Source organism: Limanda limanda, chromosome 20 (genome assembly GCF_963576545.1).
Source record: "Limanda limanda chromosome 20, fLimLim1.1, whole genome shotgun sequence".
NCBI classification, from domain to species: domain Eukaryota; kingdom Metazoa; phylum Chordata; class Actinopteri; order Pleuronectiformes; family Pleuronectidae; genus Limanda; species Limanda limanda.
In genome coordinates, this window is record NC_083655.1 from 733,781 (window position 1) to 757,500 (window position 23,720).

Genomic DNA, 23,720 nt, shown 5'->3' on the forward strand with positions numbered 1-23,720 from the left:
AACCTTTCTTCCTCTTTTGGATTCTCCACCAAACAACCTGAATATTCTGAGAAGCAGATTTCTGGTTGTGATTCTAACCCTAACCCAAATAAAATCCCTGCTGATAAACACAACACGAGCAGGTTGGTGTAAATGTTTAATTCTATACATTCATTGAAAGGAAATACATTACATCACAGTCGAGTGGAGACCAGTGTAGCCCTGATGATGAGTCACAGACAAAACCAGCACACACTTCAAGTCACTCTTAGTTTTTATGAATAACCAACTTTATGTCCGGACACGTTTTAGTGAAATCAACTTTTCTAATCTATTCACATATTTTCAGAACTCTCATTTCTTTCTGTCCCGGGACATGAAGATGATTTCACTTCAACCGTCTCAGGAGAAGAGCGACTGGATGAGCGTGACAATACTTTTGCAGTGTAATAATACAATAATATACAATCTTGAATAAAAACCAACATTCAGTGCAGGAGGTTGAAGCTGATCGTTTCTTCACAGCAAAGAAAGAACATTTCATCCTGGCAGAAGACCAACAGCTGGTTTACAGTGTGAGACATGTGCAGTGCTCTTATTTTGAAATGCGTGTGCAATGATGGTCTGGCTTGATGTGATGTTGTTGTTTCACATGAAAGGAACAAATGGAGATTAATCTTCTACCAAAGTGAAGCAGATGTTTCCTCCAGCAGGTCGGTGAGACGTTCAGGTCCTTTTGATTTAACACTCCAGCAGCTGGATGAATAAACTAGAATGAAACTGATTTACATTTTTGATTCGCAGCTCAGAAAACACGGGATTTTTAACAAGGATTTTTAAACCTGGATTTAAATCACATCTCGTCGAACAAGTTTAATGTGAAAACGTTTTTTAAACTGAATCAGTTGGTTTTCTTTCCACTTGGGGGCAGCAGAGCTGAGGTTTGGTGTTTCATCTCTTGAGCTCCATGTTTGGTCTCCACCGCTCGAGGCCAAAATACCGAAGAACCGAACCAGGAACCTGCTGAGAAGCTGCAGAGAGAGAACCTCTCACGCTAGCTACTTAGCTCCGGTGCTAAACCTCACGTTACAGAAACTATTGTTTATTCAGCTGTAACGTCAGATGATCACTCATGTGACATCATCACACCTCCCCCAAAGCTTTGTGGGTAAAAACGAGAAGCATTTTAAACTCGTATCTAATAAAGTCAGATGAAACTAATCTCAGTTTTAATTCTTCCTTGTTGATGCTCAGATGTTTGTTTATCTGAATCTCAGGTTTAAATAAAGTTTCCATGTTTGAAACCAGGTTTGTTCACAGGAAGTTAAGTTGTTGACGTCAGAACAGATGCTGATGACATCACATGGCTCAGAGACAGACTGTGTGTGTGTGTGTGTGTGTGTGTGTGTGTGTGTGTGTGTGTGTGTGTGTGTGTGTGTGTGTGTGTGCGTGCGTGCGTGTGTGTGTGTGTGTGTTCAGTCCAGGGCCAGCAGAGGTGTGTTGGTGTCTCTGTCGTTCTGTCGGAGAGTTCCTGGTTCCACCGCCGACTGAGACCTGCAGCAGAGACACATGTTACAGAGCAGAGCCAGCAGGGGGCAGCAGAGACACATGTTACAGAGCAGAGCCAGCAGGGGGCAGCAGAGAGGCCTCAGCACTTTAAAGTGATGAATAACAATATGAAAACACATTTTTACTGTAAATCCATCACATATATGTCCTGCAGCGCCCCCTGAGGACACAGAGGAAACTCCCTCTCCCCCCTCCCTCTCTCCTTCCTCTCTCCATCATCTCTCCTCCCTCCTACCTACCTCTTCATCATCTCTCTCTCTCCTCCTCCTCCTCCTCCACAGTTCTCCCTGACGTGCAGAGCATCGTAGGTCAGCGTGTACTCTCTCTCTCCCTCCCTCCCTCCCTCTCTCTATCATCTCTCTCCTCCCTCTCTCTATCATCTCTCCTCCCTCCTACCTACCTCTTCATCATCTCCTTGTCTCCTCCTCCTCCTCCTCTCTCCCTCTCTCCCTCATCTCTTCTCCCTCTCTCTCTCCTCCCTCTCTCCCTCCCTCCTACCTACCTCTTCATCATCTCCTTGTCTCCTCCTCCTCCTCTCTCCCTCATCTCTCCTCCCTCTCTCTCTCTCTCTCTCCTCCCTCTCTCCTCCCTCTCTCCCTCCCTCCTACCTACCTCTTCATCATCTCCTTGTCTCCTCCTCCTCCTCCTCCTCTCTCCCTCATCTCTCCTCCCTCTCTCTCTCCTTCCTCTCTCCCTCCCTCCTACCTACCTCTTCATCATCTCCTTGTCTCCTCCTCCTCCTCTCTCTCTCTCTCCTCCCTCATCTCTCCTCCCTCTCTCTCTCCCTCCCTCCTACCTACCTCTTCATCATCTCCTTGTCTCCTCCTCCTCCTCCTCTCTCCCTCATCTCTCCTCCCTCACTACCTCCCTCTCTCCTTCCTCTCTCCATCATCTCTCCTCCCTCCTACCTACCTCTTCATCATCTCTCTCTCTCCTCCTCCTCCTCCTGCACAGTTCTCCCTGACGAGCAGAGCATCGTAGGTCAGCGTGTACTCTCTCTCTTCTCCCTCTCTCCCTCCCTCTCTCCCTCCCTCCCTCTCTCTCTCCTCCCTCTCTCTATCATCTCTCCTCCCTCCTACCTACCTCTTCATCATCTCCTTGTCTCCTCCTCCTCCTCCTCTCTCCCTCATCTCTCCTCCCTCTCTCTCTCTCTCTCTCCTCCCTCTCTCCTCCCTCTCTCCCTCCCTCCTACCTACCTCTTCATCATCTCCTTGCCTCCTCCTCCTCTCTCCCTCTCTCTCTCTCCCTCTCTCCCTCATCTCTCCTCCCTCTCTCCCTCCCTCCTACCTACCTCTTCATCATCTCCTTGTCTCCTCCTCCTCCTCCTCTCTCCCTCATCTCTCCTCCCTCTCTCTCTCTCTCTCCTTCCTCTCTCCTCCCTCTCTCCTCCCTCCTACCTACCTCTTCATCATCTCCTTGTCTCCTCCTCCTCCTCCTCCTCCTCCACAGTTCTCCCTGACGTGCAGAGCGTCGTAGGTCAGCGTGTACTCTCTCTCTCCTCCCTCCCTCCCTCCCTCCCTCCCTCTCTCTCTCCTCTCTCTCTCCTCCCTCTCTCCCTCCCTCCTACCTACCTCTTCATCATCTCCTTGTCTCTTCCTCCTCCTCCTCCTCCACAGTTCTCCCTGACGTGCAGAGCGTCGTAGGTCAGCGTGTACTCCCTCTCCCCTCCCTCCCTCTCCTCCTTCTCTCTCTCCCTCCCTCCCTCTCTCTCTCCTCCCTCTCTCCTCCCTCTCTCCCTCCCTCCTACCTACCTCTTCATCATCTCCTTGTCTCCTCCTCCTCCTCCTCCACAGTTCTCCCTGACGTGCAGAGCGTCGTAGGTCAGCGTGTACTCTCTCTCTCCCTCCCTCCCTCTCTCTCTCCTCCCTCTCTCCCTCCCTCTCTCTCTCCCTCCCTCCCTCTCTCCTCCCTCTCTCCTCCCTCTCTCCCTCCCTCCTACCTACCTCTTCATCATCTCCTTGTCTCCTCCTCCTCCTCCTCCTCCACAGTTCTCCCTGACGTGCAGAGCGTCGTAGGTCAGCGTGTACTCTCTCTCTCCCTCCCTCTCTCTCTCTCTCCTTCCTCTCTCCTCCCTCTCTCCCCCCTCCTACCTACCTCTTCATCATCTCCTTGTCTCCTCCTCCTCCTCCTCCTCCACAGTTCTCCCTGACGTGCAGAGCGTCGTAGGTCAGCGTGTACTCCGTCTCGTCGCTGTAGTCCGGCCCCAGCAGCGTCCGGGCCCAGATGCCCATGTCGTACGGCGGCATCGAACCCCCGAACTCTGAGGGCAAACACTCGGGCTGGATGAGCTGGTGCAGAGAGTTCAGGTTGTTGCCGTGGAGAAAGATCTGAGGAAGAGGAGGAGACAGAGAAGAGATTAGAAGAAGAGGAAGAGGAAAAGACAAAACAGGAAGATGTTAACAATCTAAAGAAAGAGAAAGCAGGAGAAAATGAAATGAGAGTTTTCACCCGTTTCCTGGTCTTGTCCTTGAGGAAGGGCTTGATGATGGTGTACATGGCGTGGATGTACCACGGCTGATTCACAAAGTGGATTCCTCCAAAACGAGCAGGAAAACTGTCCTGAGGATGAAGAGGTCAGAGGTCACGCACCAGTCAGAGGTCAGAGGTCATTTTGGTTTCTACGATGGTTGATAATGAACGTTCGCTCCTCTCAGCGCTCGCTGTTTTACCTGCAGACCTTCGATGGCGAGCTTCAGGATGTTGGGCGTGAGCTTGGACGCCTGCTTGAAGGAGAAGTTGCTCCAGTCGATGATGAGCACGAAGCCGTTGATCTGCAGCTCGGGGTTTTCAATCAGAACCTCCAGCGAGAGGAGGATCGCCCGCAGGATGTCGATGAACGAGTTCCTGACGGGCGATCAATGAGAGAGAGAGACGCTCCGTCACACCTTAAATACAAATCTGTGTTCTCATCAATACAGAGCTGTGTGTGTGTGTGTGTGTGTCTATGTGTGTGTGTGTGTTTGTGTGTGTAAGTGTGTAAGTGTGTTACCTGCTCTGGTCCCAGTTGGAAGCGAACAGGATCAGGATTTTTCGACCATGTTGGTCTGGAGTCTCCAAGACGCCGGGGAAACCGTCCATCAACGCTCGCTTGATACCAGAGTCGTCCACCTGCACACACACACACACACACACAGACACACACACACACACACACACACACACACATACACACACACACACACACACGAAGGTAAAACATGGTGTCACATGTCCAGTGCGGAGACGGAGACCTGGACTGGTGTCACCTTGAAGCTCTGGAACATGTCGAGGTTCTGCTGTCTGAACTGAAAGTACTGAGCCAGCAGGCGGAACGTCTCCGTCGGGTCGAACTTGCGAGCTCGCAGGAAGCGGAGGATGAAGTCGTCGTCCGTCCGCAGGAAGCCGATGTCCGGCCGCGTCACGATCATATCCCGCACCTGGACGGAGCGAAGACAGAAGACAGAAGACAGGGGGAGGAGCTTATCAGTCTCGTGTTTTCACTGTTTCTTCATCTGTTCCCACAATTACGTAAAACCTATTGAATGGATTTTAATGAATTTTGTGGAGCGACTCGACCTCAGGAATTAAAATGTCAGAGCAGGTGAACGAGCAGATTATTATTATATTATAATTATATTATATATTATATTATATTATTTCACTTGATGAACCTCAGTAGAGGTTTGTTCTCTGAGCTTCTTTCAATCTGCTGCTGATTCTTTTTCATTTGATTGGTAGTTTACAGACACTGGTGTCGTTGCAGCTTCAGGCAGAGAACTGACCTGGCAAAAGGTCAAAGGTCGAGTGTGACCTCACACAACATGTCTGTTGCCACGACTCAAGAATTAATTTGATAATAATCACATGTTTCCTCACAGATGTGTAAGGGTATAATCACCACGGTGATGCTTTGAGCGTCTACCTGCTGGATGTCCTGGTGCAGCGTGTCCGGGTTTTCATTCAGCTCCAAACGAGCTTTCTCCGTCGTCTCCGAGCTCAGGCCGGCGTGGAGGTGTGTCATCCTGACCTCTGACCTCAGCAGCTCCAATCAGCTCGTCCACTTTCGTATGTCCGACTCAAAACGCCACGTTTAGGATCAAACTTTAGTCGAGTTAATCTTCAGTTTAGAAACGAGTCTTTTGAAGTGAAACAATCGTATTCGCTGTCTGAGTCTGTGACGAGTTCTTCTTCACATTCACAAAACAGTCGGATCTGCTGCAGACGTTGAGTCAGTCGGAGACAATCATGGTCGGGTCACAGCTGGGTTATTGTGCAGGAGTCAACAATCATCACGGCTTCTTCTTCTTCTTCTACATGGTCAGAACAGTCTCTGATGTTTGGTGGAAGCGTTCGGACTCGTGCAGTTTTTCAGAGAATCCGGGACGAGTGAGACTCAGGACGTCTCATCCTTTCTGTCCCCGGCCTGTTCAGCGCCTCACAGGCTCCTCCTCCTCCTCAGCTCGCTCATGGTGATTCTGGCGACAGATTTCAGTTCCAGCTTCATCAGTCGGCGCCGTCGACTTCCTGCTTCGTCATGACGATGCTCGATTACGATGAGTCAGAGGTCAAAGGTCAGTTTAGGTCGCTCAGTCTGACGTGGGATTTCTCAGACTAAGAGAGAAGAAACACAAACTGTTAGAAACAGAATAAATACAAATACACACAAAAGAACCAAAATACACACAAAATAACTGGTAAGACTTAAATAATAACCCAACAGACCCTCAACTGTCGAAGCAATAAACAGAACAACCAAAAATACACACAAGATAAACGATAAAGAGTTAATACAATAAACACTAAAATACTCACAAAACAAATAAAAACGACTACAAAATGACACAATATTCAGTCACTTTCCCTTCAGGACGAACATAAAGTTGTGAATTTTTATATTTATACCTTTTTCGAATTTACAGTCTGATTTATCCTCGCGTTAGCATGGAGCAGGTTAGCGTGTAGCGGAGCAAAGAGGCTAACATGCTAACAGGCTAACAGGCTAACAGGCTAACATGACTGTAAACACACATGATGGTTCTCATGTCTGCTGGAGGGGGCGGGGTCAAACCATCAGATAACCCCGCCCACCAACATGTCCTCTTCACATGACTACAGTGATGAATAAATATTAGTATTACATATTGATTCATAGATATTTGTATCAACCATTGAGTATCAGATATTAATAAAGATGAGTATGAGTTATTAGATAATGTGATGACCCCTCTGACAGGGACCTGATGTCCTCCAGCCTCCTCCTCCTCCTCCGGAGCACAGCGCCTCCTGCTGGCCTGCTGCCGGGGCTATTATGGGATGTTTGGATGGTGGATACTCACAGTGCAGCGGGCTGCTATGTGTGCTGGTTGGATCCCGGCCGTGCTGCCTGGCCCGCCGGCCCTCCGGTGCTGATGCTGAGGACGGAGGAGTCCATCGGTGACAAAGAGAATCAGGTGAAACGACACAGGAGGAGCGGAAGAGAAGGAAGATCATCAAAATAAAAGTCTGTGCAGGCGACGAAGGCCTGATGCTGTGAGGAAGAGGAGGAAGAGGAGGAAGAATCAGACGTTTTCACTTTGAGCTCAGATGAGACGTAAGGATGCTCCGACACCGTCAAGGTTTCAAAATAAAAACCACTTCCTGTCTGCACTTCCCAAATAAAATCAGTACGGACCAGCGTCCAAACACAAGCCGCCTGTGTCAGTGGGATTCACAGCGTCGGTTGATCCGGAACAGACACACAACATCAGGACACAGAGTCAGGATTTAATCAAAGGTAATTAGGAGATTCTTTATATCTGATCCAGTTTGTTTTATTCATTTTCCTCCAAAACAACATCTCTCGTTTTACTTTGAAGCCAGACTCCCCGGGCTTCCGGTGTAATGCCCGTGTGCACGACTTCACGCACCTGGAAACAGCAGCTGTCGGCCGCGCGCGTTCACGAGCCAACACAGTGTAGGTCGTGCACGCCACAGCTGATGCGCGCACCCGGGCGCATGCACAAAGGTTCATGCTGTTAAAAACAATATTTAAATATTTATTGACATGATCAAATCACACGTGTTCAATATGTTTGTTAATTTTTATAATTCTACTTTTTAAAATCCAACATTTATTCAGTAAATTAAATGAATTTACATTTTAAATACTTCAATAGAACATTCTTATGTAATAATAATATATATATATATAGATATAAAACATTGGCTTAGAGGCCATTTTCATTTTGTTTGATATAATCGGTGTCTGTCAAAATACTGCTGCTAATAACAGATAAAAGATGAAACCTCTTGTTTTGAAGGCGGACAGTGACGTGTTCCTGCTGTCTGATTGGGAAGCTTCCGGTGACGTCACTAAATGACGCGTCCCCTTTCCTATGCTCCCTTGTAGTGCTGGAAATTGTCGTCTCTTGGCCCCGCCCCTCCGCTCCGTAATAACGCTAGCTCAGCTCCTCGCCAACATTCCGGCCCCGGACAAAGAGTCGATTAGTCGAACAGTCGTCATGAGTCGAACAGGAGTTGAATCAGAAACCCGGAAGGTGAGAAACTCTTTGTTTTGACTGTCACCGTCTGTTTCCTCCTGTTAGCTACTACTGCTAACTGGGAATGCTAATGCTAACTGTGATCCAACATGGCCGCGACTCTGAAGATGTTTGTGTTCTACAAGGAGATCAAGTATTAAGATTAACAGCTGAATCAACAGTTACTGTTGTGTGTCATTGTCGTGTGTCTTCGTTGTGTGTCTTCGTTGTGTGTTTTCGTTGTGTGTCATCGTTGTGTGTCTTCGTTGTGTGTCATTGACTGACACACATCTAACATCTTTATCTTCCTTCCACGTGTTAACTGTTTTTTTATCATATATTTGATCTTCATATTGAATCTCATTGTGAAAGTTTGTTTAAAAATATTAATAATTATGAATAAAAAAGCTGCTACATGTGTGGGTGTGGCCTAAATCCACGTCAGGTCAGTGGAGGAGGTCCTAAATTAGACATGTCTGAACAAGTCTCTTCTCTTTATTCTGTTCTCTTCTATATAGTCTGTTTATTCTTATTGTTGGTACGAGTGATCGCTGCTGTGAACACCAGGACCACGGCTCAGCTCAGGATCTGCAGATATGATCCCAAGTGTAATAAACAGGAGAAAGATGACGATAGAATAATAGAGATGTCGTTAGAAAAACGCTGAAAGTAAATGAGAGCTGCTGTGACTTGCTGCCACTAGGGCGGCGCCATCTTCTTTTCTTTAGTCCCACTTCCTGTAATCTCAATATCCTCTGTGTGTGTGTGTGTCTGTGTGTGTGTGTGTGTCTGTGTGTGTGTGTGTGTGTCTCAGAGCCCGTGGGGGTCGGCGGCCCCGGCAGCTCCGGCCTGTTCTCTGGCGGACGTGATGAGCGAGCAGCTGGCCAAGCAGCTGCATGAGGAGGACGCCTCCTTCCCTGGTCTCACCGAGTGAGTCCCAACATCTGAGAGTTTGTTAAATAAAACCTGCAGGTTCATCGCTGTGAAAACCTTCAGCTTCTGTCAGGCGTGTTGGTTTATCCTTAAATATGAGAGAAGCCGATCCAAGGTTTTGGTTCAATCAAGTGTTTTATTAAAGATACAATGAAGAGTTATTCATAGCTATGGACAATTATCACAGCCTATGCTAATTAAGTTAGCAGTAGGAAGTTGACAATGGCCCCGAACAGCAGGGGTTTGATATAATTATAACAACAGATTTGATGTGATTGGTTATAAAATATTGGAGGGGAGTCACCGCAAACCACTTTGGATCTTTGGATGACGCCTCTTGTCCCCGAATCCAGGAAGTGACATAGCAGCCGCTCTCCGTCATGCTCCTACGCCGGTTGCTAGGCAACTCTATCCAGCCAGTCTGATGTTGTCTCCTAACCTAGCCTTGAGTAGGAAATGTCTTGCTCCAGCCATCTTGGCTGCACCAAATTAACCATAACAACTCTCTCGTCTCTCTCTTATCAAGACAGCTGTGAGACTGACCATCGTTGGGACTCACACATTACTAGCAAATTCCAAATATAAAATATAAGAGAAAGGTTTAAAATAATGATTTGTATACGGTATTATTCCTGACTCAAACTGCTCCTACCTCCCCTCCCGCCTTTATTGCAAAGAGTGAGTGCCATTGTAATTGGAGAAACTATTATTGTGTTTCTGCTTCCTCAAAACAATCCTGACTGTGTAAACATTCGGAACAACTGAACCCAAAAAATGTCCCAAAATGAAGTCAACAGAGTCGCTCTGTCCGACCTCCAGAACTTTATCAGACAGCTCCTGGAACTCTATATGATGTTGAATGAATCCAAGGGAATTATGCTTTAATATCAAAAGTTAAGTATGAGAACAAGTAAAAGATTCATTCTTAATTTGTAGATCAAACCCTAGGAAGGAAAAGGGTATAATTAAATCATTTGTACCAATGCCTAATATCTAGCTAAAACTGTCTCTAGCTTTATTTGGTTAGAATTCTGTCAGCTCAGATTATAGTTCAAAGTTTGAAATCCCAACACTTCACTTCAGTCCTTCTGTTGTTGCATCGATCAGAGTCTGATTCAACCTATGATAACAGTTTACTTTCTATACGTACATTTTATTCATTTATTTGTTAGTGAATCTTGGTGAACAGGTTTGACTGTTCTGGTCTTTCTCAGGCCAGGAGCAGATCTGCTGTGGGAGGAGGAGTCTTCTGAAACCACCAGTGACCTGATGCTCGCCAAGACGCTGCAGATGCAGTTTGACCGTGAGTGTGATGACCAGCTGCGGCGCGAGGAGAAGAAGTTCAACGGAGACAGCAAAGGTAGAAACACAATCATCTGAGATAAAAATACAGTTAGAAGTTCTGAGGTTTTATTACAAAGTCAGAACAGATTCAAATGTCTGTGTTTAATGTCTCCTGTCCAGTGTCCATCTCCTTTGAGAACTACCGCATGGTCCATCGATGTGAAGACAGCGGCAGCTCAGAGGACGAGGTGGACTGGCAGGACACGAGAGACGACCCCTACAGGGCAGGTAACGTAACTGCAGCAGGCTGACAACATGTTCTGCAGGTTCTGTATATGAGAACAAACGTCAGAGTCCATGTGAGGAACCAGCAGGACAAAGTGTGGAAGCTTCTCAGAGAGCGATTGGACGTGTGGACGAGGTTTCTAACACGTGACGTGAAACTGAAGAACACAAAGATCTCAGGATGAAGAAGAGGAGCCGGACACGTAGAAGACGAAGACGTCCACTTGGAAACACGAGGAGATTCCAGATCTTCTGGTGATGAGGCCGACGCCGTGTGGGAGGAGCTGGAAACAACAACACTGATCTGTCCACAGCAGAGTTTATACCTCATGTCCCGCCTCCTGCTGCTCTACAGGCTCCACCTCCTGCTGCTCTACAGGCTCCGCCCCTCGCCTGATGGTCCCACATGTTCCTGTTGGTGTGAACGAGTCGGACCCGACAACCTGCTGCTTCACAAACATTAACTACACAACATGTCCAGAAAACATTTCACACAGTTCATGTGTGAAAACATCTGAAGTGGGAGATCAGGGTCTGACTGTGAAAACTGTAGCAGTGATTTAAGATGCTTGAGTTGTTGGTGACAGCTTGTGTGTGTCTTTGTGTCTGTGTGTGTGTGATTCAGATAAGCCTCAGACGATGCCCCGTAAAGGCTTCACTGGAAAAGGCAAGAACATCACGACCAAACACGACGAGGTGATCTGTGGTCGTAAGAACACGTCGCGCATGGACAACGTAAGAGCGCGTCTCGTCTTCTCAACTCTTCACATCCGTGTTTATTAAGATATAAAGGTTCTGAAAACATGTTTGTTTATATGAATCTTTTTTTTAATTTAGTGCCTGAAAGTGTTTTAAGGAGAAATGTACATATTAATTAAAAACCTGTTACTTATCACAGTCAAATCATTATTCATTACAACAGGAAGTGACTTTCACTTCCTGTTCAGACACTTCACAAAATAAAACGATGGAGACAAACCCAGAAAGGCTTAATCAAGGATGTGATTAGTTATCGTTTCAACAGGTTCTCATAGTTCAGACCTTTTTTGTCACTCGAGCACAAAAGTGAAAAACTGATCCCCCCCCTCCCCCCCCCCCTCCAGTTTGCCCCTGAGGTCCTCGTGGGCGACGGCCTGGGGATGGACCTGCAGCTGCCCAACCAGGTGTTCAACGCTCTGAAGCAGCACTGCCACAGCGAGCAGAGACGCAGCGCCCGGCTGCACGACAAGAAGGAGCACTCCACCTCCGTAAGCACAGGTTCACAGACAACACACATTCCAACACACATGACAACAAGCACTTCTTCAACACAACGTCCTCTCCACAGGAACAAGCTGTGGACCCGCGCACTCGTCTGCTCATGTACAAGATGGTGAACGCTGGCGTCCTGGAAAACATCAACGGCTGCATCGCCACGGGTAAAGAGTCGGTGGTCTTCCACGCTAACGGAGGGAGGTGAGTGGGCTCAGAGGGGGGGGGGGAGGAGCATCAGAAACACTGTAAATAAAGATGGAGGAGTGACGGCTCTGCGTGGTGGTGTTTCAGCCTGGAGGAGCAGCCGCTGCCGGAGGAAGTGGTGCTGAAGGTGTTTAAAACCACGCTCAATGAATTCAGGAACCGAGACCGCTACATCAAAGACGACTATCGCTTCATCGATCGCTTCAGCAAACTGAACCCTCGCAAGATCATCAGGATGTGGGCGGAGAAGGAGATGCACAACCTGAACAGGTAACAGGCGAGGAGAGGCAGGGCCTCTGTAAAGATACGCTTAAGATTATTCAGACAGTTCTCTGTAAAGCACGGTGATGTCACGGTCATCGGGAGAATCCGGCGAGGTTCCGGTGAACCTGGTAATAAGGCCAAAAGAGTTGTGACGTGATTGGTCGCCTGCTTCCAGCACGTGTCGTGGAAGTCTGGTGTAAAGGCTGATATATGCTGCTCCGTTTTTTATGAAACGGACAGAGAAACGTCCTCTCCGAGCGCCTCGGAGAGCTTTTCGTACACGTCTGATTTTTCTAACTGTCGGTGTTTATTTTGGAGAGCCTACGGAGAGCTCTTAGCTGTGATTGGTCCGCGAACGACATCATTTCCCTACGACGTCATTTCCAGATTTCACATTTCCGGACCTCAAACTTCCTGCTTCCTTCCCTGTGTCACAACAAACCAAACACAACTATGATTCTACGATTAATGTGACGTGTGTGTTAAGCCAGCGGAGTTGTCCGGCTGACGGTGGCTCGTTAGAGCACTGAGGGCATGTGTGCACGGTCACATACGGTTATAACGAGCTTTCAAACGGCGCTAGCAGGCTAGGCTAGCCACCATGCTAACTGCGGTGGTAACAGTGCATAACCCCGCCGTCACGACTTTAATTCCACTTCTATCATGACACTGTTTCTATAATACCGTCAGGTTAGAAGCAAACACTGGATAGTAGTAGTTAGTGTCGGGAGTCCCTGCTGACTGTGTGTGGAAGCTGGGGGGGAGCTAGCTCCGTGTAGCTTCTAGCTACATGTAGCCTCAAGCAGATTCAAGCTGTGGAATCAGCAACACAGTTCGGAAACAAGACCGGGGAACCGCTGCACTAAGAAACGATTACATCAGCATCTTGACCTGCTGGGTGTCACTTTATTTAGTTCTGTTAGTTGCCATGGTTCAGTTAGTGGGAGGAGCTGACAGAGGTAAATAAATAGCGTGGACTTCTTCTTCCCAGAAATGGGGTAGGCTTCTCTGAGCTCGTGTTCCGTTGCGCCACCTACTGTTTCAGACGGAAAGTTGTCAAAGAAGTATAAATCAAAACGAGTCCGTGGTCTCCGTGCGTCTCTCCGCGGGACACGTACACGGAGAAGCAGCCTGGAGCCTTCAGTTTCCACAGAGACGCTGCGACGTGTTGATGTTTGTTCTCAGGATGAAGAAGGCGGAGATTCCCTGTCCGGAGGTGGTGCTGCTGAAGAAACACATCCTGGTGATGTCGTTCATCGGTAAAGACCACGTTCCTGCTCCCAAACTCAAAGACGCCATATTGGGTTCAGAGGACATGAAGAACGCCTACTACCAGGTTCTACACGTACGTACACTGACAGGAAGTCGGAGGGCGATGGGTTGTTTGTTTGTTTGTTTAACAAAAACAAGTGATTCAGCGTTAACGGTTTAATAACTGATCAGCTTCTTGTGGATCTTTACATAATCATGATGTTTACTGTGTTTAAACATTAAAATGTTTGTCTTCTCTCTGCAGATAATGCAGCAGCTGTATCAGGAGTGTAATCTGGTTCATGCTGATCTCAGTGAATACAACATGTTGTGGCACGAGGGGAAGGTACAGCTCTTCTTCTGCTCCACACATTTCTGTCCATCTTCCCATCATCTGTCTTTCCTCCTCTAGGTCCAGATGTCCTTCTCTCTGTCTCTCTCTCTCTCTCTCTCTCTCAGTCTGAGCTGTTAGTGGGTGAAGTCGACGTCGGGTCGAATCCCTGTCACTTTGCATCTTTCCCTCCTCTCCTCCTTTCTTCATCTTTCCCTCCTCTCCTCCTTTCTTCATCTGTCTTTCTTCTATCTGCTCTCACGTTATGTTCTTCCTCTCCCTCCTGCTCCTCTGCTTCTTGCAGGTGTGGTTGATCGACGTCAGTCAGTCCGTGGAGCCCACTCATCCTCACGGCCTGGAGTTCCTCTTCAGAGACTGCAGGAACGTCGCCACGGTAACGGCTGCTGAGTCTTTCAACAGCAAGTTAAATGTCATTAGAAGTTAAAAGATATTCAATCACTTTAACAATTTAACTGGTTGTTATTGGTTAACTTACGTCTGTCAGCCAATCAGGTTTAACTTCTTCAGGTTTAACGAACCAGTTTAATCAGGAAAGTGTGACCACAAAGAGACGAGTCATGGTTACGTGTTGTTTGTCTAGAACTAAACACAGAGTTTGTGTGTTTGTGTTATTGTTCGTACCAGTTCTTCCAGAAGAGAGGAGTGAGTGAGGCGCTGAGTGTTTACGAGCTTTTCAACATCGTCAGCGGACTGAACATCGCGGTCGGTGATGAAGACGACGTTCAATTCATTGCAGAGGTAACACACACACACACACACACACACACGGGATGGGGGGTTGCTGTCAGCGAGAGCTCTGATTGGCTGAATGTCCGACCTTGTACTTTAGCCTCACTCACCTCGGACTCTGTTTGAACAGTGTGTAAGTTTCCCATCATGCACCTCTCTGGCAGATCGAGGCGCTGGAGAAGAGGAACGAGGATCACGTGCAGAGACGAGGGAAGAAGAGTTTCCCGGCGGCGTGCGAGGACGACAGCCCGCCCTCCAGCCCCGGGGGGGGCGAGGGGGGGGCCGAGGACTAACGCTCGCTCGGTCTTCAGGATCTTGCTGTGTTGAAAACGCATTAAAGAGAATAATGGAGGGGGATGCTTGTGCCACACCCCCTCCACCAACTGCTTCCTGTAAACCTGCGGGGGAGGAGCGCCCCCTCCTGGCTGCAGGAGGAATGGTTTGACCCGGTGGGATGTTGAAGAGCCTCCTGCAGTTTGCTGGAGCTGAGACCACATCTGGAATCTTCTGCTCAGATTTGCTCAACCTGACTCGAGTCAGAATCATTTATTATTAACAGCTTTGATAAAAACCTGAGTGATTATAACTTCTCGTGGAGAGGTTCTCAGGAGGAAGCAGAACTTTACTGAAATGATGATTATTAATTTTTTGGCTGATGATACAACAACGACAGGTTGGGTTTGAATATTTGACGAAGCCTCAGAGTTGTAAGAACGAGCAGAAAACGTAATGAGATCCAACAGGAGTGAAGGAGTGAAACAGTTTTATCAAGTGAAATCCAATTCATATTCAAGTTCTTTTTCTCAAGAATCTAGATCTACTTTCGTCTTTATTAAAACCTGAAGAAAACCCAACCTGACCTGGAAGCAGTTCACTAGATTCCGTGGACGGCAGCGACATGTCGAGTGTGTGGGAGAATATTGAAGATGATTGAAACATTTTGGTGACGCATGAAATTAAAAAAGTGTGAAACAAGTTTTTTGTCACAATAGATTTGAGAACCAGCTTCTGAGCTTCAGGTCATTTCAGCGATGAAGGTTTTAATTTGATCACAGACGAGCGAGTTTGACTTTAATGGATGAAAGTTTGATTTATGAGTCTGATGATTTTACATTAAAAAGTGATGAAGAAATCAGTTTGTGTTTTTAATGATTTAAAACCAACACTTTGGAAACGATCAGATTACATTTCATAGAGCCGACTCCTTTATCCAGAGCGACTCACAGGAAGTGCCTCAACCACGAGGAAGAGACCAGAACAGCCAACAGGAAGTGCCTCAACCAGGAGGAAGAGACCAGAACAGCCAACAGGAAGTGCCTCAACCACGAGGAAGAGACCAGAACCACAAGAATCAATGGAGGAGACAGGAAGTGACTTGGACATCATCTTCTTCACCTGGTTGTGTCTTCCATAGATAGATATATATATATATATAAAATATAGTTATATATATATATATAAAGACATTGTATATATCTATGGTGTCTTCAGTCTGGAGGACGATGTGTGGACTTCCTGTCCTGATGTCCATGTGGAGCTCGCTCCACCAATCAGGAGCCAGGACAACAAACAGTCGTGTATTGTTGAATGACAGCTGTGCCGCAGCGAGGGAGCAGCTGATTGGCTGATGCAGAGAGGAGTGGGCGGGCTCTAAGGTTTGCCCAAGAGCAACTCATGGTTTGTCACGTGGTGGTTTGTCACTGACAGTTCGATCACGTGATGTTCAGTCTGTCACATGATTCGATTCAGGCGACTTCCTACCAGACGCTTTCAAAATAAAGGACAGTGAAACATCAAGCCTTCTGGAACCAGTGGATATTGTTATAATGCGTTAGAAGCGTTTCTTCTCTGTGTTGAAGTCTGATTTATAAGATTAAATTTAAGATTACAATTATTTATATTCTTATTTATTTGTCTCAATGTATCAATTCGTACGAAATATTAATAAACAATCTTTCCTTGATTTCTTGTGAAGGTTGAAACCGGAAGGCTGTGGTGACATCCGGTGGTGCTGCTCCTGCTAACAGAAGCTAACCGGACCAAAGGTCTGACCCGGGCTAAGAGACAGGATGGGGGAGCACTACCTCGAGCTGTGCGAACATCCGGTGCAGTTTGAAAACGCGTCCAGCGTCAACAACGTCTTCTTCGACGAGGCTAACAAACAGGTCCGCTAGTTAGCACTGCTAACCAGGCTAGCTAACCAGGCTAGCTAACCAAGCTAGCTAACCAGGCTAGCTAACTTACCGAGTTTAAACCCAATTCAGACTTTAACGGTTTGATTAAATCAGTTTGTGTTCATGTGTTCGTGGGATTTAATCCTGATGAAACAATCCATCCGCTAAAGAGTGTTGACTTTTATACAGAAAGTAAACAACTCTAGATTTCAACTTTTTTAATGGTTTTTATTTCAAAATTCTTCTTAGCTGATGATTTTTAAAATGTCTATTTAAACACATTGAGTCTGAACTGTTCATTTCATTGTTTGAGTTTCATCTTTTTATCTTGTTTATTCTTTTTATTCATGTTTAATGAACAGGTGGAGAAAACTGTACAAACTGTAAATGATAGATTTATATATATAAAATTTATAAATATATATAAATATGTGTATATATATATGTGTGTGTACACAATCGATTGATCCAGAAATAGTCAACAGATAATTCAATTAAAATATTCATAACAAAGAGTTTTTTTTAAAGTGCTTAAGCTCTCAGTTAAACTGAGTGTTTCTTGTGGACGTGTGTAACGATGACGTGTGTAACGATGACGTGTGTAACGATGATGTGTGTAACCATGTGTGTAACGATGATGTAACGTGGCCACTCTTTGCCCTGTGCGCTGGCTGCAGGTGTTCGCGGTGCGTTCAGGCGGAGCCACTGGTGTGGTCGTCAAAGGTCCAGATGACAAGAGCAGCGTGGCCTTCAGGTGCGTCCACGTCTGCTGGAAACTCCACGATCCACAATCACATTGTTTAACTTATATCGCTTCATACTTTCATACTTATCACGTAAACCCTCAGTCTGAAAAGTAACGTGTAAATCCAGTCTTCTGCTGAATGGAGTCCGAGGAGAATTAGATTCACTCAGTGACTCGTGTGTTTCTGCTCAGGATGGACGACAAAGGAGAAGTGAAGTGCATCAAGTTTTCTATTGGAAATAAAATCTTGGCCGTACAGAGAACGTCAAAATCTGTGGTGAGTTGTGACGGACGCGTCCAAAGGTTATGAAGTCATAACAATCATCCTGTGAACTTTCCTTCATGAAAAGATCGATTCCGTCGTTTCGTTGGTTTATTAATTATGAATCTTTCCTCCTGAGCAGCACCGAGTTGTTTAACTTTGATTTTGTTTGTAGGATTTCATCAACTTCATCCCGGACTATCCACACACAGAGTTCACCCAGGAGTGTAAGGTGTGTGTCAGCTGAGAAGGAATCTGAAGAAACGTCCTGACTCAGCAGTTCTGTGACCTGTTTCCTGTTTCCTGTTTCCTGTAGACGAAGAACGCCAGCGTGTTGGGTTTCTGTTGGACCAACTGGAACGAGATCGTCTACATCACCGACCAAGGAATCGAGTTCTACCAGGTACTCTGACCGCAGCTCCGGACTCGCAGCCGGAGTCCGTGTGGGTTAGGGTCAGCTGACCCATGTGACCTCCAGGTGTTCAGGTGTTAGGGTTAGGGTCAGCTGACCCATGTGACCTCCAGGTGTTCAGGTGTTAAGGTTCAGGTTAGCTGACCCCTGTGACCTCTGTGTGTTCAGGTGTTAGGGTTCGGGTCAGCTGACCCATGTGACCTCTGTGTGTTCAGGTGTTAAGGTTCAGGTTAGCTGACCCCTGTGGCCTCCGTGTGTTCAGGTGTTAGGGTTAGCTGACCCATGTGACCTCTGTGTTCAGGTGTTAGGGTTAGCTGACCCATGTGACCTCTGTGTTCAGGTGTTAGGGTTCGGGTCAGCTGACCCATGTGACCTCTGTGTGTTCAGGTGTTAAGGTTCAGGTTAGCTGACCCCTGTGACCTCCGTGTGTTCAGGTGTTAGGGTTAGCTGACCCATGTGACCTCTGTGTTCAGGTGTTAGGGTTAGCTGACCCATGTGACCTCTGTGTTCAGGTGTTAGGGTTAGCTGACCCATGTGACCTCTGTGTGTTCAGGTGTTAGGGTTCGGGTCAGCTGACCCCTGTGACCTCTGTGTGTTCAGGTGTTAGGGTTCGGGTCAGCTGACCCATGTGACCTCTGTGTGTTCAGGTGTTAGGGTTAGGGTCAGCTGACCCCTGTGACCTGTGTGTTCAGGTGTTAGGGTTAGCTGACCCATGTGACCTCTGTGTTCAGGTGTTAGGGTTCAGGTCAGCTGACCCCTGTGACCTCTGTGTGTTCAGGTGTTAGGGTTCGGGTCAGCTGACCCCTGTGACCTCTGTGTGTTCAGGTGTTCGGGTCAGCTGACCCCTGTGACCTCTGTGTGTTCAGGTGTTCGGGTCAGCTGACCCCTGTGACCTCTGTGTGTTCAGGTGTTAGGGTTAGGGTCAGCTGACCCCTGTGACCTCTGTGTGTTCAGTTGTTAGGGTCAGCTGACCCCTGTGACCTCTGTGTTCAGGTGTTAGGGTTAGGGTCAGCTGACCCCTGTGACCTCTGTGTGTTCAGGTGTTTCCAGACAAGCGCAGCCTGAAGCTGCTGAAGAGTCAGAGCATCAATGTGAACTGGTACCAGTACTGTCCCGAGACGTCTGTCCTCCTGCTGTCCACCACCGTGCAGGGGAACGTCCTGCAGCCCTTCGCCTTCCGGGTGAGAACCGGATCAAACTCGCACGTTTAATCTTCAGAGTTTAACCCTGAATCCAGCTCAGTGACCCCTGACCCCTGACCCTAACCCTTCCTCCTGGTCTGTGGAGCAGAACGGGACCATGTGCAAAATGTCCAAGTTCGAGATCGAGCTGCCGGTCGTCCCCAAGCCTGCCAAACTCAGCCTGTCGGAGAGAGACATCGCCATGGCAACCATGTGAGCCAGCTGCCGACGCTCTGACCTTCTGTGTGCGATCAGTTTGTCGTTTCACTGACCCCCCCCCCCCTCCCCCTCTGTGTGTGCAGTTATGGTCAGCTGCATGTGATGTATCTGAAGCATCACTCGAGAACAGCCAACAGCCCGAGTGCAGAGGTGGTGCTGTACCACTTACCAAGGTCACAGACACACACACACACACACACACACACACACACAGACACACACACACACACAGACAGACACACACACACAGACAGACACACACACAGACAGACACACACACAGACCGACACACACAGACAGACAGACAGACACACACACAGGCCTTGATGCCGAGCTCAGATTATTAAAAATCAGATTGTGTGTGTGTGTGTGTGTGTGTGTGTTCAGGGAGGGGGCGTGTAAGAAGACTCACGTGTTGAAGCTGAACACGACGGGGAAGTTTGCTCTGAACATCGTGGACAACCTGGTGGTCGTTCATCATCAGAGCTCTCAGGTCAGTTTGTCTCCATCAACTTCCTCTGGTGGTTTAACTGTGGGAGTGTGTTCATTAGTGTGTGTGTGTGTGTGTGTCTCAGACGTCTCTGATCTTCGACATCAAGCTGAAGGAACCTGAATGTGCTGTGAACACGCACCAGCCCGTCCTGCCTGCTCGCTCCATCCACCCGTACAGGATCCCTCTGTCAGGTGAAACCACTTCCTGTCAGGTGAAACCACTTCCTGTCAGGTGAAACCACTTCCTGTCAGGTGATTCCTGTCAGGTGAAACCACTTCCTGTCGTTTGAAACTTCCTGGGGTCTCCAGGCCGGCGAGCTCCAGGAGCCAGAGGCATCCTGGTTCCTGTGAACATAATATTAGGATATCTTTTAATTTTGTACAATCACTGATTTAGACTCGAGGATGAACTGGTTAGAATTTGGGGGTCAAAGGTCACTGCTGTGGTTGGGGGAGACGAACAATAGATTCTACAGCAAAGAGTCAAAGAGTCAAAGAGTCAAAGCTGCTTGACTCCGTGGACGTCACATCAGCATGTTCCAGCTCGATAGATGGATAGATGGATAGATAGATAGATAGATAGATGGATAGATGGATAGATGGATGGATGGATGGATAGATGGATGGATGGATGGATGGATGGATGGATGGATGGATGGATGGATGGATGGATGGATGGATGGATGGATGGATGGATGGATGGATGGATGGATGGATGGATGGATGGATGGATGGATGGATGGATGGATGGATGGATGGATGGATGGATGGATGGATGGATGGATGGATGGATGGATGGATGGATGGATGGATGGATAGATAGATAGATAGATAGATAGATAGATAGATAGATAGATAGATAGATAGATAGATAGATAGATAGATAGATAGATAGATAGATAGATAGATAGATAGATAGATAGATAGATAGATAGATAGATAGATAGATAGATAGATAGATAGATTACTTTATTCGTCCCCGAAGGGAAATTAAGTCGTCATAGCAGTCGGTATATTTGAATACAATAAAATACAATACAATAAAATAAAATAAAAAATATTGAGGTAGAAAGAATAAAAACAGAAACACAAGATAAATAGGTAGATAAGGTGCAGTGGTAAGATGATGGTAATAATACTGATGATATGATGGTAATGTTATTGTTAGACAGTATATAAAAATAGTACAGTATATATAGTATATAACATAATATATATTTATAAATGATAGTAATTATACCAATATAAAGCAGTATATAGTAATAATGGCAGCAACAGTATATATAATAATAATAGTAAATATAATAATAATCATTATAACATGTACACATGTATAAATATGTGTATATAGACTTATGTATACAAAGAATATACAGAGTATGATATAATATGATATGATATATAGTAGAGGTATAAATATAAGTATTTGACTATACAATAGATAATATAATATACTATGAGTGTAAGAATATGTAGACAGAGTGTGCAAAAGACAATATCGACGGCTGCAGATGCTGATCCAGCCTGAAGGGGGCGCCAGAGTTTGTCTGAGTGTCTCTTCCTTCTCCTCTGCAGGTCCTGCTGTGGTCCCGTCCCAGGCTCCAGTCCCCTGTCAGCTCTGTGTCCTTTCACCTCCTGGTTCACTCTCATGGTTTCAACCTCGTGGACTTTTACTCGTTTGAAATCATTTGACCTAGATCTTTATTTATTATTGTTCTCACATTGACCTTAACCACCGATCCAGACTCCTCCTCCTGGAGCGTCTTCCAGCCTGACATCATCATCAGTGCCAGTGAAGGTGTGACACAGACACACATACACACACACAGACACACGTACACACACACACACACGCACAGACACACACACGCACAGAGACACACGCAGACACACACGCACAGACACACACACACAGACACACACACGCACAGACAACTCTCCAGTGAAACAGTCACATGACTCCTCATATTTACGTGTGTATGGTAAAAACAGGCTGTCTGGTGTGTTTGTGTGTGTGTCTCTCTGTGTGTGTCTATCTGTGTGTGTGTGTGTGTCTGTGCGTGTGTGTGTGTGTCTCTGTGTGTCTATCTGTGTGTGTGTGTGTGTCAGGTTACCTGTGGTACCTGCAGGTGAAGCTGCCTCCGACTGTCAACCTGCTGCAGGACAAAGGGAAGCTGATGGACTTCCTGTTGCGGCGCAGAGACTGCAAGATGGTCATCCTGTCCGTCTGCTCGCAGAGTGCGTCCCTCTGTTGTTCATGATTTCATTTCATGAGAGAGAAACAGGAAGTGCAGCAGCGTCTTCACATGACTCATAACCACAGGAACGACCTGAAGAGTGTTGAGTTTGTTATAAAATGAGTTGAAGGTTTTGAAAGTGTTGACGTTTCTCTCGTCAGTCCTGGACGCCGCGGAGAAGGGGAGTCTCCCTGTGGTGGCCACTGTGTTCGACAAACTCAACCAGGTGTACAAAGAATATCTGGAGGCGGAGCAGAGCTACACCGTGGTGAGCGAGCCGGGCGCCGTCCGGAGAGATCCACAGCAGCTACACTCGCTGTGATGTGGGTTGATTGTGTTGTGTTGTGTTGTGTTGTGTGTGCAGGCGATGGAGTCCGGCCCGAGTCGAGGCAGCGCCGCTCAGAAACGTCCCGTCAGGACTCAGGCCGTCATCGACCAATCAGACATGTACACACACGTCCTGTCAGCGTTCACTGAGAGGAAGGTACACACACTGCATGAGCATCATATTTTAAAATTAAAACCAAATGATAAAATTAGACTTTTAAAGATTCTGTTTTCATTTATCTAAAGTATCAGAAATGTTTCATTGATTTTCTGCTTTTTCTCTTTTAATTCTTTTAATTTTGTTTTAATTAAATATCAGAAAAAATCATTTCAAATCTCAACATTGGAAATTAAAATGTTCAATATGCTGTGTGTGTGTGTGTGTGTGTCTGTGTGTGTGTGTGTGTGTGTTGTATCAGGGTGTGTCTCATAAGTTCATCATCGCCGTGCTGATGGAATACATCCGCTCTCTGAACCAGTTCCAGATCACAGTTCAGGTAAAAGTGAAGCTGACGATCACGATCACGATCACGATCACGATCACGATCACGATCACGATCACGTTCACGTTCACGATCACGTTCACGATCACGATCACGTTCACGTTCACGTTCACGTTCACGTTCACGATCACGTTCACGATCACGTTCACGCTCACGATCACGTTCACGTTCACGTTCACGATCACGATCACGATCACGTTAATGTTAACGTTCACGATCACGATCACGATCACGTTCACGATCACGTTCACGCTCACGATCACGTTCACGTTCACGTTCACGATCACGATCACGATCACGATCACGATCACGTTCACGATCACGTTCACGATCACGTTCACGATCACGATCACGTTCAGTAACTTCCTGTCCCGTGTGTGTCGCAGCATTACTTGTACGAGCTGGTGATTAAAACTCTGGTGCAGCACAACCTCTTCTACATGCTGCACCAGTTCCTCCAGTATCACGTCCTCAGCGACTCCAAACCACTGGTGAGTCCTCAAACACACACGTGACACAGTGAGGTGCATGATGGGAAATGTAGGATTTAGTGTTTTTTTGTATATT

General features: G+C 46.9%; 3 protein-coding genes across 3 annotated transcripts in view; 2 read left to right on the forward strand and 1 right to left on the reverse strand.

Moving 5' to 3' along the window:
- Nucleotides 1-1,454: 1,454 nt before the first annotated feature.
- LOC133027186 (clavesin-1-like) lies at nt 1,455-5,548 on the reverse strand. Its single transcript, XM_061094216.1, has 7 exons — nt 5,450-5,548; nt 4,794-4,964; nt 4,538-4,656; nt 4,218-4,392; nt 3,997-4,107; nt 3,643-3,875; nt 1,455-1,533 (listed from the first exon to the last, which is right to left on the reverse strand). Exons 1-7 carry the CDS (start codon nt 5,546-5,548, stop codon nt 1,455-1,457), a joined length of 987 nt encoding a protein of 328 aa, XP_060950199.1.
- Nucleotides 5,549-7,912: 2,364 nt separating this feature from the next.
- Nucleotides 7,913-15,733, forward strand: riok3 (RIO kinase 3 (yeast)). The gene is made up of 13 exons (XM_061093735.1): nt 7,913-8,063; nt 8,860-8,975; nt 10,193-10,338; nt 10,443-10,550; nt 11,173-11,282; nt 11,651-11,794; nt 11,875-12,002; nt 12,093-12,275; nt 13,455-13,614; nt 13,786-13,866; nt 14,156-14,245; nt 14,497-14,610; nt 14,766-15,733. Exons 1-13 carry the CDS (start codon nt 8,028-8,030, stop codon nt 14,892-14,894), a joined length of 1,545 nt encoding a protein of 514 aa, XP_060949718.1. The 5' UTR covers nt 7,913-8,027; the 3' UTR covers nt 14,895-15,733.
- Nucleotides 15,734-16,609: 876 nt separating this feature from the next.
- The window catches only part of rmc1 (regulator of MON1-CCZ1), an 11,105-nt gene continuing 3,994 nt past the window's right edge, over nt 16,610-23,720 (forward strand). The window contains exons 1-17 of the mRNA XM_061093886.1: nt 16,610-16,766; nt 17,453-17,529; nt 17,713-17,797; nt 17,958-18,014; nt 18,099-18,185; nt 19,235-19,375; nt 19,485-19,588; nt 19,678-19,767; nt 19,982-20,087; nt 20,170-20,278; nt 21,662-21,706; nt 21,831-21,884; nt 22,196-22,324; nt 22,485-22,591; nt 22,688-22,807; nt 23,070-23,147; nt 23,540-23,644. Of these exons, the coding sequence (XP_060949869.1) occupies nt 16,671-16,766; nt 17,453-17,529; nt 17,713-17,797; nt 17,958-18,014; nt 18,099-18,185; nt 19,235-19,375; nt 19,485-19,588; nt 19,678-19,767; nt 19,982-20,087; nt 20,170-20,278; nt 21,662-21,706; nt 21,831-21,884; nt 22,196-22,324; nt 22,485-22,591; nt 22,688-22,807; nt 23,070-23,147; nt 23,540-23,644 (1,590 nt within the window). The 5' untranslated portion in view covers nt 16,610-16,670. The remainder of the gene's footprint in view (nt 16,767-17,452; nt 17,530-17,712; nt 17,798-17,957; nt 18,015-18,098; nt 18,186-19,234; nt 19,376-19,484; nt 19,589-19,677; nt 19,768-19,981; nt 20,088-20,169; nt 20,279-21,661; nt 21,707-21,830; nt 21,885-22,195; nt 22,325-22,484; nt 22,592-22,687; nt 22,808-23,069; nt 23,148-23,539; nt 23,645-23,720) is intronic.

What these genes read in the sequence shown, in the direction of transcription:
- LOC133027186 (XM_061094216.1), bottom strand. Translation starts at nt 5,548, where the DNA reads ATGACACACCTCCACGCCGGCCTGAGCTCGGAGACGACGGAGAAAGCT. An exon ending in ACATGTTCCAGAGCTTCAAG is followed by an intron (nt 4,657 to 4,793) that starts GTGACACCAGTC and finishes GTGTGTGTGCAG; the next exon opens with GTGGACGACTCTGGTATCAA. An exon ending in TCCAACTGGGACCAGAGCAG is followed by an intron (nt 4,393 to 4,537) that starts GTAACACACTTA and finishes ATCGCCCGTCAG; the next exon opens with GAACTCGTTCATCGACATCC.
- riok3 (XM_061093735.1), top strand. Translation starts at nt 8,028, where the DNA reads ATGAGTCGAACAGGAGTTGAATCAGAAACCCGGAAG. An exon ending in TGTTGTGGCACGAGGGGAAG is followed by an intron (nt 13,867 to 14,155) that starts GTACAGCTCTTC and finishes TGCTTCTTGCAG; the next exon opens with GTGTGGTTGATCGACGTCAG. An exon ending in ACTGCAGGAACGTCGCCACG is followed by an intron (nt 14,246 to 14,496) that starts GTAACGGCTGCT and finishes TGTTCGTACCAG; the next exon opens with TTCTTCCAGAAGAGAGGAGT.